Here is a 12,527-nt window from a genome sequence, read left to right on the forward strand (position 1 = left end):
GTTTTTCTCAAAGGGAAAGGATGGGAATGTGAAACTGACATGCAAGTAATATGTGGTCTGGGACTTAACAGTGTTTCAAGCCTTTAGTCGCATAAATAGTTCATTACGGTTTGAAAATGTAAAAGCTAACAGGATATTCCAGTTGCCATATAAATGATTTGAATGCTGTGCTTTCAAATCTCTGCTGCCAGGTAATGGGGCAGAATGAACCAATCCACAAACTACTGGGTTGGCCAAAAAGTTAATTCAAGGTTTTCATACGATGCTACAGAAACACCAGAACGAACTTTTCAGCCAACCCAATATTATTGTCCCGCCTGAGGCCCAAACAGGTGTTGTGTCCACATCTCTGCACATCTCACCTGGTCAATTCTAAGTTAAGGCCCTCAGAGTTCACCTTCATCACGAATAGATGCTAAGTTAGCAACTAAAAGATGGGCAGAGCCAGACATGAAAACCATCATGGGATGTACAGAAAGACAGATACTGTAGGATTCACTTCTATGTGGAATGTAAGAATGTCAAACCCATAGAATCAGAGAGTAGAATAGTAGTTGACAGACTAGGGGACTAAGGGAAACGGGGAGATACTGGTCAAGGTTACACATTTTCAGTTACAAGACCAATTAAGTTCTGAGGATCTGATATACAGCCAGATGACTCTAGCTGATACTGTATTGTATCCTTGAAATCTGCTAGGAGGGTAGACCTGTAAGTGTTCTCACCACAAAAAAAAAGGAGGGGGAGGAAGTGAGGGAGGGAGGGAGGGAAGGAGGAAGAGAGGAGTAATTGCGAGTGTGATGGATGTGTTAATTAACTTGATTGTAGCAATCATTTCACAATATATACATACATTAAGCTCTGGGAGTTGGTGATGGACAGGGAAGCCTGGCGTGCTGCAGTCCACAGGGTCCCAAAGAGTCGGACACGACTGAGTGACTGAACTGAACTGAAACCATCACAGTGTACATCTTCAAAAATATAAACATCACAAGGAAGTACAGGGTGCAAAGCACAGAAACTTGACAGTGGAGACACCAGCCAAGTACTATCGCAACCAAGTGTTCAAGGTTAACTGAGTGCAGGGTACACGGGAACCCTTTGTACTATGTTTGCAACATTTCCTTGATTCTAAAACTGTTCTAAAATAAAGTTTACTTAAAAAAAAAGGAAGAAACAAGGGGGAGTCAAGACAGGCAGACAGCAGCAGGAAGTGCTGAAGCAAATGTCTAAGGATCAACGACACTTGAAAGGGAGTTTAGGTCCCTGGGATACAGAGGGACTTAAGAGGGTCAAAGAAACCATGGATACAGCTAAGACGAAGACCCTATGACTGTTGGTCCTGCCATTTTCCTACCTGCCGTCCCGCCTGTTACTCACCACCCATGATCATCAAGGACACAGATATGGAAGGTATGTGATATATATATTGTGATATTCAGTGAGCATGCATACTCAGTTGCTTCAGTCATGTCCAACTCTTTGTGATTCCATGGAGCCCACAAGGCTCCTCTGCCCATGGGATTTTTTTGGCAAGAATATTGGAGTGGGTTGCCATGCCCTCCTCTAGGGGATCTTCCCAACCCAGGGATCCAGTAGGTAAAAAGAAGTCCTCAATACAAACAGGAGAGCACTGTTACCAACCTATGTTTCTCCCTGGCAGGAACATTTACCATATGTCCCTTTTGATAACAATAAGTAAAGTCAGTCATCACTGATTATTTAAGATAACCATGGGTGGTGGGAGACAAGGAGTTTGTATGAATCTCCCCAGTATCTGGATTCGTTTTCACATCTCTGTCCTTCTCTGGGAGAAGGGGCAAAAATCAGCTACAAATTTGCCTCAAAAATGAAAAATGATGAGCTGCTTGTCTGTAAGACAGAGAATGACCAGCTACACAGGGGTAACCTCCCTGGGTCATAAGAAAAAGAGTTCAGAACAAAAAAGGAGAAACTGATACCAGGCATCTGATCATTTCCAGAGCTCAGGAACAGGAAGGAACCTTGCAAAACCATCCCCTTGGTGAATGACTAGGGATGCTGAGGCTCAGAAAGTCACAGGCCTGGTGGGTGGCAGACTGGAGGTGAGAGTCCATGCCTCCAATGTCCTGTTCTACTCTGACAAGATGGCCCCATGGCTCAGCTGCAGGGAGCACCTGATTGGGTCCTGTCTCAATAGTCAACATCATGCCTTCCCCTTTGTTTGCCAACAGTGCCTCTTCTAGGGTTTCCCAACAAAACTGAGTGACTGGGCATCTGTATGCCTTGACTTTCTGGCAAAGAGCTCAAACTCAAAAGTGACGGGAAGGGGAAGGAGGAGATACAAGAATCTGAGTGAAACAAGCAGAGAATGGACAGGCATGTCTCTTAACATCCCTTAACATCTACTGGGCTTAGTTGCTCAGTCGTGTCCGACTCTTTGCGACCCCATGGACTGCAGCCCGCCAGGCTCCTCTGTCCAAGGGATTCTCCAGGCAAGAATACTGGAGTGGGTTGCCATTCCCCTTCTCCACTTAACATCTACTACATCCCCACAAACCACGAACCCCTACAGAATGCCCTGACGTCCCTATTGGAACTAAGAGTTAAGGACTCGATAGACACTCGCCTCTTTTTCATACTTAAACTCATGCTGCAACTCTGCAGTGGCTCAGGCTGTGCGTGTTCAACTCTGGGACAGTCACTGAACTGAGCAGTGATTTCTCCAGGTAACAGGCCTGCTGGCCCCAGATGAGCTGGCATACTTTGGGAGAGTAACCGCTGGGGAACGCTCCCCATCTGTGACCCAAGGCAGCTCCACCTTGTCTCCACAAGTGGCTAAGCAGGCTCAGTGGTACACATCGCCCTTCTGATATGTGACCCAGCCTGCCCAGCCCCAGCCTCTATTTGACCATGAAGCATGGGATGTTCCCAAATACCCAGAAACCCTTGCACCAGCACCATGGGAAATGATGTCCACCCAGCTAGAGTCATTACTCAAGACCTGAATGATCAATAGGACTCCACATCCCCTATACCAGCTATCTCCAACTTCAGTACAAGAGTCATCTACAATGGGGCTATTTTATCCAGCTTGCTCCTTGGAAGAAAAGCTATGACAAAACTAGACAGCATATTAAAAAGCAGAGACATCACTTTGCTTTTCCAGTAGTCATGTATGGATGTGAGAGTTGAAACAGAGAGAAGGCTGAGTGCCAAAGGATCGATGCTTTCAAAGTGTGGTGCTGGAGAAGACTCTTGAGAGTCCCTTGGACTGCAAGGAGATCAAACCAGTCAATACAAAGGAAATCAACCCTGAATATTCACTGGAAGGACTGATGGTGAAGCTAAAGCTCCAATACTTTGGCCACCAGATGCAAAGAGCCAACTCACTGGAAAAACCCTGATGCTGAGAAAGATTGAAGGCAGCAGGAGAAGGAGAGGACAGAGGATGAGATGGTTGGATGGCATCACCGACTTGATGGACATGAGTTTGAGCAAGCTCCGGGAGATGGTGAAGGACAGGGAAGCCTGGCATGCTGCAGTCCATGGGGTTGGACACCACTTAGCGACTGAACAATGAACAATGAAGCACCACGCAACAATTAGAAGCCTATAGGTCACAGGATCTCTAGAAGAAAACAAAGTCAGATACACAGATGTAGAGGCTCTAGGTTCACACATTGAGAGATCGCTCTGAGGCTGCATCCCAAATGCCCATCCTTCTCAAATGCCGGTGCATACCACTGTCACGCGGTTTCCCATAGCTCAGAAGAAAGACAGCATCACTGTGATGCAAACAATCCTGGTGCATTTTTTCAAAGGGCTCCTCCTCCTCCTACCTCCATCTCAAGGACACTTCATACCTGAGAAACCTGATTCTCCCCATACTCAAAAGCGTCTGTGAACCACCCCCACTCTTTTAGGGGTCAACCTCAGGGAAAAGTTCCATGGGAGCCCAAGAGTCTTTATTGCCAATGCAAGGTATGTTCCTTCTTATCTAGTTAGATGCCTTAGCGTATGACCAGTCCTAGAATATCAAACCAAATGTACTGAAATTTAAAGCAAAAGCCAGAGGAGATCAAGGGAAATAGTAAGACTCTAGCTAAACAGAGACGGAGAAGGCAATGGCACCCCACTCCAGCACTCTTGCCTGGAAAATCCCGTGGATGGAGGAGCCTGGTTGGCTGCAGTCCATGGGGTCGCTAGGAGTCGGAGACGACTGAGCGACTTCACTTTCACTTTTCACTTTCATGCATTGGAGAAGGAAATGGCAACCCACTCCAGTGTTCTTGCCTGGAGAATCCCAGGGACGGGGGAGCCTGTTGGGCTGCCGTCTATGGGGTCACGCAGAGTCAGACACGACTGAAGCGACTTAGCAGCTAAACAGAGAAGTAACTCCCAACATGATGCATGATCTGGCCAGAGATGTCCTGAAAATAGCTCAAAATAAACTCTCCATGTTAGAACCACTCCACTGAAGAGGCTTCCAATTATAAATAACAATCATGGAATATAGAGGCTCTTAAGCCCTGCTCTTCCTGGATGAATCCTCCCAAGCCGGATTTTTCAAACACTCACCAGCTTCCATTCCACTGGCCGAAATCAACGCACGCACTTTCCCACTGGATGTACAAGTGGCCAGCTGTCGCCCAAAACATTCAACAGCTTCCAGGCGTGAGTTTTCTTAGTCATTTCAGCCAGGCAACAAAGCTTAAATGAGCTCTGGGACCAAAGCGGAGGCGGTGAGAGGCACGGCCTTGAAAACTGGAGGGTCCCCCAGCATGAACATGGGCTAATGACACATTGTGGCAAAGCTACATCATTTCCACTGGGGACTCAGAAATACCCCAAGGAACAGGTTTGCTGTGCTAATGATGTGTGAACACAATTCTGAAGAGGTCATTAACCACAAAGTTCAAGGGCCCTGGGACAAGTCAAGTGACTTGTTTAAAGTCGAATACAATTAGAAACTGTTATGTTGGTCACTTTCTTTAATTTCCCTGATGAATCCAGCTTTGCATCAATACACACCTGTATAGAGATGGTAAATGCAGCAGAGGAGAGTTCTCAGATTTCAGTGATGGGAGGAGATTCTGACCTGTGGTGGTGGTGGTTTAGTCACTAAGTCATGTCCGACTCTTATGACCCCACGGATTGTAGCCCACCAGGTTCCTCTCTCCTCTGTCCACAGATTTCCCAGGAAAGAGTACTGGAGTGGGTTGCCATTTCCTTCTCCAGGGGATCTTCCCAACCCAGGGATCGAACCCAGGTCTCCTGCATTGGCAGGCAGATTTTTTACTGACCATATGATCAAGCGATCCCACTCCTGGGCATTTATCTGTGGACCTGTGGAAGCCTTGAATTAGAACAATTTCTCACTTACTAAATTCTAAAATATTCCTCCTGTGGTTTATCATCTTCTTATCCCCCAAATCTGAGTACCTCCATCCCCCATACATGAAAACACGTGCACAGTCTTTGGTTTCCAACACTCTCTCCATGGTATATCTCAGTATAGCAAATATCATGTCTAGGCATGTCATTCGGAACCAACCCATGCCTCAGTTTCCTCACCTGTATAATGGGAATGGCAATAATATCTACTTTGTAAGACACATTGTTAAGGTGTGATATAGAATTAACTCACTTTTCTAGAACTCTGCCCAGCACACAGCACTTGCACAGGAGTGTTAACCGTCATCACAGTCATGTCCATCTCAGCCCAAGGAGGGAAGTCACTGCCTGACCTCACTTCCTAGCATCCTGTACTAACACAGAACAAAGTGTGTTGCTGAGGAATGTGGGAAAACCGAGGCCTTATGGGAAAAAAGACAGGCAGACCAAGGTTGGTGTGAGCCAATGCAATCCCTCTGAATCATCTTCACATTGATTAAACTGCACAATAAATGAAGAAAATGATGCCTCCTGTGCTGTAAGTAACTGCTCAGCACTGTTATAATAATCGCCTTTCTTGATTTACAGAAATATTGCAGTCTCCATTGTCCATTATTGTAAGATATTTCCCCCCTCCCTATAAACAAATGTCCAGTGCCTTTTTGACTTCGTGATCTGAAGTTTGTCAGTTTCAGCTCCTGGGCCTCCTACTCTTCGCCCCTTTACACGTGTCCCGGCTCCGTCTGAGACATTTCTAAAAACCAGCTCCATTTCCCACTTCTTCCTTTCCCAAGGCAAAGACTCCATGCCCTTTCAAGTTTCCAGCACTCAGTCCCATCCTCACTAATGATTCCCAACAGGGATGACTCAAAATTTCTCTCAATTACAACCGCTGGAAGTGAAGTTCTTACTGCCTCTCACAAGGGACTCAGAAGTTGTCTAATGCTTGAAATGTTGCTCCAGGTAACTTCAGATTAGAGTCAGCACTGTGCTGAGGTCAGTGAATCATCTTCTCTCCTCTCATCTGTTTTTCTACGTGTATGTCTCAGACCCTGTTGTCATTCTACCCGCCCACCCCCCATCTCAGGATACATCACATCCCCAGTCATCAACTCTCTTTTCTAACTACCTTCCTCCCATAAGCCATTCTGTAGAGTAAGTCTCCCAGGAGCAAGGTGGAGGGCTCCTAAGGCTGCCCATCAAGGTCCTTCACCGATGTCCAGCCTTAGCACCGGACCTTTGGAGGCATCCTGCCACCAGTGAAACTGAAGAACTCCTGCCAGTGTATGCTCCCAGCCCTTCTTGCTTCTAGGAATTCCAGGAATACTGATCCTTCACGGCTCAGCTGGAAGCCTTCTTTTAATCTCCTTTGATCCCCATGAAACTTCCCAGCAACACCCACCCCACCCACACTGGCCTCTTTGCTCTTCCTCAAAAGTGCAGGGCATGCCCCCAGCTTCCAAATCAATGGTCAACTCCCATCTCCCCTTCCAATCCCTACCCAAGCCTGCCCTTTCTAGGGGGCCTGACTCAACCACGTGATCCGGAATTGCCACCACGTCCACCACTGCCTACTCCTCCCCACCCTGCTCTCTTTTTCCCATAGTGTGTCCTGTACTTGTTATGCTAAATGGTTGCTGTGGACACACCCGCACTTCACCCCTAAGCTAAGGGATCTTTTCTTGACGCCTCCCAAGAGCCAAGAATAGTGTCTGGCATGGCATAGGCACTTTAAAAAAAAACACACACAAAAAAACATACTGTTGAACAACTTCACTGCTGTTCATTTTCCACCCTCCTCTCACAACAAGAAAACTGTTTCTCATGGAATACACTTGAGTTTGATTTAAAGATCTAGTCATTTGCAGGCTCAGCTCATGCTCAACTCCAGCTGAAGTCACAACTGGAAAGCCTGACTTCACCATCTTCCAGCAAAGATCCGGGTTTATGATGTCTTTTATGGAGACAACCAGAGCTCATTTACATGTCTTTTTCTTTCATCTTTTTAAAAGGAGAGAAAGTGAGAAAGACATATTGAGCTGCTTTATGGCCCACACTAGATATTCTGTCAACGGGAGGTTCAAAGCAAATGGGGCCCCAACCACAGAGTGAAAAGCTTGTGGGTGTTCCCAAGTTCTGCCCCGGGCTCCGTGGAGACGCTCCCAGGGCTGCAAGGCAGGCTGGTTGGGAGGCTCCAAGCTCCCATCACAGCGCGCTTTATCCTTCCCAGTTACGCTGAGAAACCAGTAATTAATTACACAGCATTGCAGGACACAACTTATGTTGAGGGACATCGACTCGCCTCTCCTCATGGATTAATGGAGAATGTGGTTTTCAAAGTTTTGGACTTCCCCAAGCTATATTAACATAAATGAGCTACTCTCTGACTGGGCACCTAGGGTTCCTTAAATAATTCCAGAGAGCCCCTAAAGCCCTCCCTTTTCCAACTACCTATGCGAAGCAAGACTTTCCCCAAATAGTCCAACAAAAGAGCATATCACAAGAGAGTGAATGCAGAGCAGCTACAAGACTCTAGTCTCTTCTGATAGGTTAGAAATTACAGAGCTTTGCAAAACTACAAAATGGGACTTCCCTGGTGGTAAATTGGATAAGAATCCACCTGCCAGTACAGGGGACATGGGTTTGGTTCCTGGTCTGGAAAGATTCCACATGCCATGGAGCAACTGAGCTCATGCACCGTAACTACCAAGCCCCAGAACTGCAACAAGAAAGGCCACTGCAATGAGAAGCCCACTCACCCAACAGAGTATCCCCAACTTGTGACAGAGCCTGTGCACAGCGACAAAGACCCAGCGCAACCAAAATAAATTTAAAGCAAAGAAACAATGCCCTTCTTCTCAATCTTTCTCTTAATTTTAGAAGATAAAATTTAACAATTAAAGTTATTTATGTGAACATGTAATGGTTTATTGCTGCTATTTTAAGATGAATTAACAAGTATTTTTTTTTTACATTTCTGGTTCAATTCCTAACGTGATAAATATTTATAGATATAACCCACATGAATAGAAGCTCCTTGGAATCTGAAATACTTTTTAAGAATAGAAAGGAGTCTGAGAACTGCTGATACAAGCCATCTCTTGGCTACCTACTCCCACTCCTCAAAAGAAGATCTTGGCAAAGGAGATGGATATTCATGTTGAAAACGGATGGGCTGTTTTTCAAAATGAATATCTCATTGCTTAACTTACGTGCCAGAAAAAGAAAGATAAAAGAAAAAAGAAGCATCAAAAAGGAGAAGTGAAGGAAGAGGTTGTTATAAGTGGACTGTATATAAAAATATTTTGTTTCATGAAGAATTAACCTGAGGTTCTTAACCAGAAGCTTCTCGATGGACACTGGGGGACCCCTGGATCCCCTGAAATGATGCACAGCAGGGTGGTCCCTGTATTTGATCCAAAAAAATCCAATTTTTTCATCTGATTCTCAAAGGAATCTGTGACCAAAGGTTAAGAATCTCTTGGAGGCTGATGCCAATTCTCAGCTCAGGGAACATATTATCCTTGAACCATTTAAGCTAAGTATAAAACAAAACAAAATTTTAAGCACCAACACAGTTTGTTACAGGAACTCAAGATCTTTTTCTGACCATGCTGCACCCTCTATCTGGCTGAAATCACCAATCCTATTACCTGTTTATTCAAGCATGAAAGTTTTATCAGGGATAGAGCCTTCTAAAGTCATCTTTGGCGCTTCTCCAAAAAAAGACATACAGATGGCCAACAGGTACATGAAAAGATGCTCAACACCACTAATTACTAGAGAAATGCAAATCAAAACTACAATGAGGTACGACCTCACACCAGTCAGAAGGGCCATCATTAAAATGTCTACAAATAAAAAACGCTGGAGAGGGTATGGAGAAAAGAGAACCCCCCTACACTATTGGAGGAAATGTAAGTTGATGGAAAATAGTATGGAAGTGCCTCAAAAAACTAAAAATAAAGCTACCATATGATCCAGCAGTCCCTCTCCTGAGCATGTATCAGATAAAACTATAATTTGAAAAGGTACATGTACCTCTATGTTCACAGCAGCACTATTCACAACAGCCAAGACATGGAAAACAACCTAAATATCCATTGACAGATGAATGGATAAAGAAAATGTTATGTATATACAATGAAATACTACTCAGCCATAAAAAAGAACAAAATAATGCTATTTGCAGCAACATGGATGGAACTAGAGATTATCAGACTACATGAAGTAAGAAAGAGAAAGACAAATGCTGTATGATACACGTGGAATCTAAAATATGGCACAAATGAACTTATCTACAAAACAGAAATAGACTCATGGACACAGAGAACAGATTTGTAGTTGCTGGCAGGAGAGGCTGGGGGGTGGGGGTGGGGGGCGGCTGTAAGGCCTGGAGTGGAAATTTGCAGTTATCAGTGTAGACTATTATACATATGATGGATAAACAAAAGGTCCTACTGTATGGCATAGGGAACTATATTCAACATCCTGTGATAAACCATAATGGAAAGAATTTGAAAAAGATTGTGTGTATATATATATATTTATATACATATATATGTGTATACATATATTATATCTATATTACATAATATAACACATAACTGAATGTGTGTGTGTGTGTGTGTGTGTGTGTGTGTGTGTGTGTATAACTGCATTACTTTGCTGCACAGTAGCAGAAGTTAACCCAACACTGTAAACCAACCAAACTTCAATTAAAAAAATAAAAATGAAGTCATCTTTGGTCATCTCTCTCAGGAACCACTCTTTTGGGCCATGATAGTAGACAGTTACTTTTTTTCTTTTCAGCCCACCACCCTTTTGGGCTTCTGTACCAAAACTGAGGGTTTGTATGTTAAACTCTGACGGCACAGGAGCTGAAACCTGTTTGAACATGGGCAAACAGTGTGGTGTCTACTGTCTACTCTGGATGCCAAGGGGCAAATTCACACTGAGATGTGACTTCTGCTCCTGCACATTCATGTCACAAATTCTGGGTGAATTGGAAGAGTAGATGGGAGAGAATTCCTAGAAGCCATCACCATACAAGGATGGCTAAAAACAGCCTAATTAGACACAAAATCTACCCCCATATCCAAACTCCTCTGGATGCCAGACTGGATGAAGCACAAGCTGGAATCAAGATTGCTAGAGGAAATATCAATAACCTCAGATACGCAGATGACACCACCCTTATGGCAGAAAGTGAAGAAGAACTAAAGAGCCTCTTGATGAAAGTTAAAGAGAGTGAAAAAGTTGGCTTAAAACTCAACACTCAGAAAACTAACAAGATCATGGCATCTGGTCCCATCACTTCATGGCAAGTAGATGGGGAAACAATGGAAACAGTGACAGACTTTACTTTGGGGGACTCCAAAATCACTGCAGATGGTGATTGCAACCATGAAATAAAAAGATGCTTGCTTCTTGGAAGAAAAGCTATGACAAACCTAGACAGCATGTTAAAAAGCAGAGACATTACTTTGCCGACAAAGGTTTGTCTAGTCAAAGCTATGGTTTTTCCAGTAGTCATGTATGGATGTGAGAGTTGGGCTATAAAGAAAGCTGAGCATCGAAGAATTGATGCTTTTGAAGTGTGGTGTTGGAGAAGACTCTTGAGAGTCCCTTGGACTGCAAGGAGATCCAACCAGTCAATTCTAAAGGAAATCAGTCCTGAATATTCATTGGAAGGACTGATGCTCAAGCTGAAACTCCAATACTTTGGCCACCTGATGCGAAGAACAGACTCACTGGAAAAAACTTGATGCTGGGAAAGATTGAAGGCAGCAGGAGAAGGGGACGACAGAGGATGAGATGGTTGGATGGCATCACCAACTTGATGAACATGAGTTTGAGGCTCCAGGAGTTGGTGATGGACAGGGAAGCCTGGCGTGCTGCAGTCCATGGGGTCGCAAAGAGTCAGACATGCCTGAGCAACTGAACTGAACTGATTACATGTAAGACATTATGCCAGGAGTTCTACATTCATTCTTGTGTGGAACCCTCACATTAGCCTCATTCAAGAGGCGCTGGGTTACACAGGCAACAGGGAACAGGGTTCCAACTTGCAAGCTCAGACCTGCTGGACTTCAGAATCTCTTCTTTGCAGGACAGCAGGCTGCTCCTTCTCTATCCATTAACCATAAGAACACCAAGAGAGTAAAGTTTAGGCCAAGAAACCACGAAGAAGCATTCATTAAATCAAGAGGCAATCTATTGGGATTTCACAGCAGTCAATACAAATAAACTCTGTTTTACATAGACTGGGTAAATCCCCCCAACATATGAGACTGACTCTCAAGATACAGTTTTATGCACATGGCACACACACATATTTACATATACTGAATTCAACAAATAGAATTCCTCAGCACTTACTGGGTGGCGGACCCATGAAATGTGTCACTTTTTAAAACCGAAACGTGAACTCCACTGCCTTCAGATTCATAGCTCCATAACATGTCCAACTACTACTCAAATGCAAAAATAGGAAGAATGGTTCCAAACTCTGTTTGATCGTTTGCAAATAAAAAGATGCTGTTCATGTTTGTTCAGATAAAACACTGTCCCCCAGGCTCAGAGGCCAGGCCCTTGGACCAAATGCCTTCCAGGAACTCTTTTCTGAGGAGTAAAACTGCTGACAGATTCGACTACATCACCAGGGCAAACGAGGAGACTGTTAACATCTATGATCCGAACTCATGGGAGAGGGCCCCTGGGTCAGAAACTTTCACCAACAAAAGAAAAGGAAAAAAGAATTACTTTCAAAGAAGCCTCCACACCCACTGTCTCTTAAAATATACTGTTTGGAACATAGTGGGTTCTCAAAAAATTGCGTTGGATGAACACGCCAAACTTAAGATGAGGAAGCGTGGGTGGGTGGATAGTGTTGTGCATAATTCTGGGGTTTGTTTCAAGTCATTAAAGAGCCTCACTCAACACGTAACGTTGAGACCAAAATAAGACTTCCGTTCATTTTATAGACTCTGCAGAAGGCTTCTATGTATGGAATCCCACTTGGTTCTCCTACTGGCCCTGTTGGAGGCTAGTGTCACTCACCCTGGACAGAGAAGCCAGTGATAAAGTGACTCGCCCAAGATCACTGGTTGATAAGGACTGAGCCAGAAGTGAATGTACTTCTCAGGATT

At 44.4% G+C, this 12,527-nt stretch overlaps 1 protein-coding gene across 10 annotated transcripts in view; it reads right to left on the reverse strand.

Annotated features, from left to right (window-relative positions):
* TIAM1 (TIAM Rac1 associated GEF 1) overlaps positions 1-12,527 on the reverse strand; it is a 665,813-nt gene that overhangs the window by 300,080 nt on the left and 353,206 nt on the right. The window contains exon 1 of one of the 10 annotated variants that reach the window (XM_081558099.1): positions 1,962-2,158. The exons of the other annotated variants lie outside the window; for them this stretch is intronic. Coding sequence (XP_081414225.1) covers positions 1,962-1,976 — 15 coding nt within the window. The 5' untranslated portion in view covers positions 1,977-2,158. Of the gene's footprint in view, positions 1-1,961; positions 2,159-12,527 lie in introns of those variants that run through there. 10 annotated transcript variants of the gene reach the window in all.

This window comes from Giraffa tippelskirchi, chromosome 2 (genome assembly GCF_054371585.1).
Source record: "Giraffa tippelskirchi isolate mGirTip1 chromosome 2, T2T-mGirTip1v1.2.pri, whole genome shotgun sequence".
NCBI classification, from domain to species: domain Eukaryota; kingdom Metazoa; phylum Chordata; class Mammalia; order Artiodactyla; family Giraffidae; genus Giraffa; species Giraffa tippelskirchi.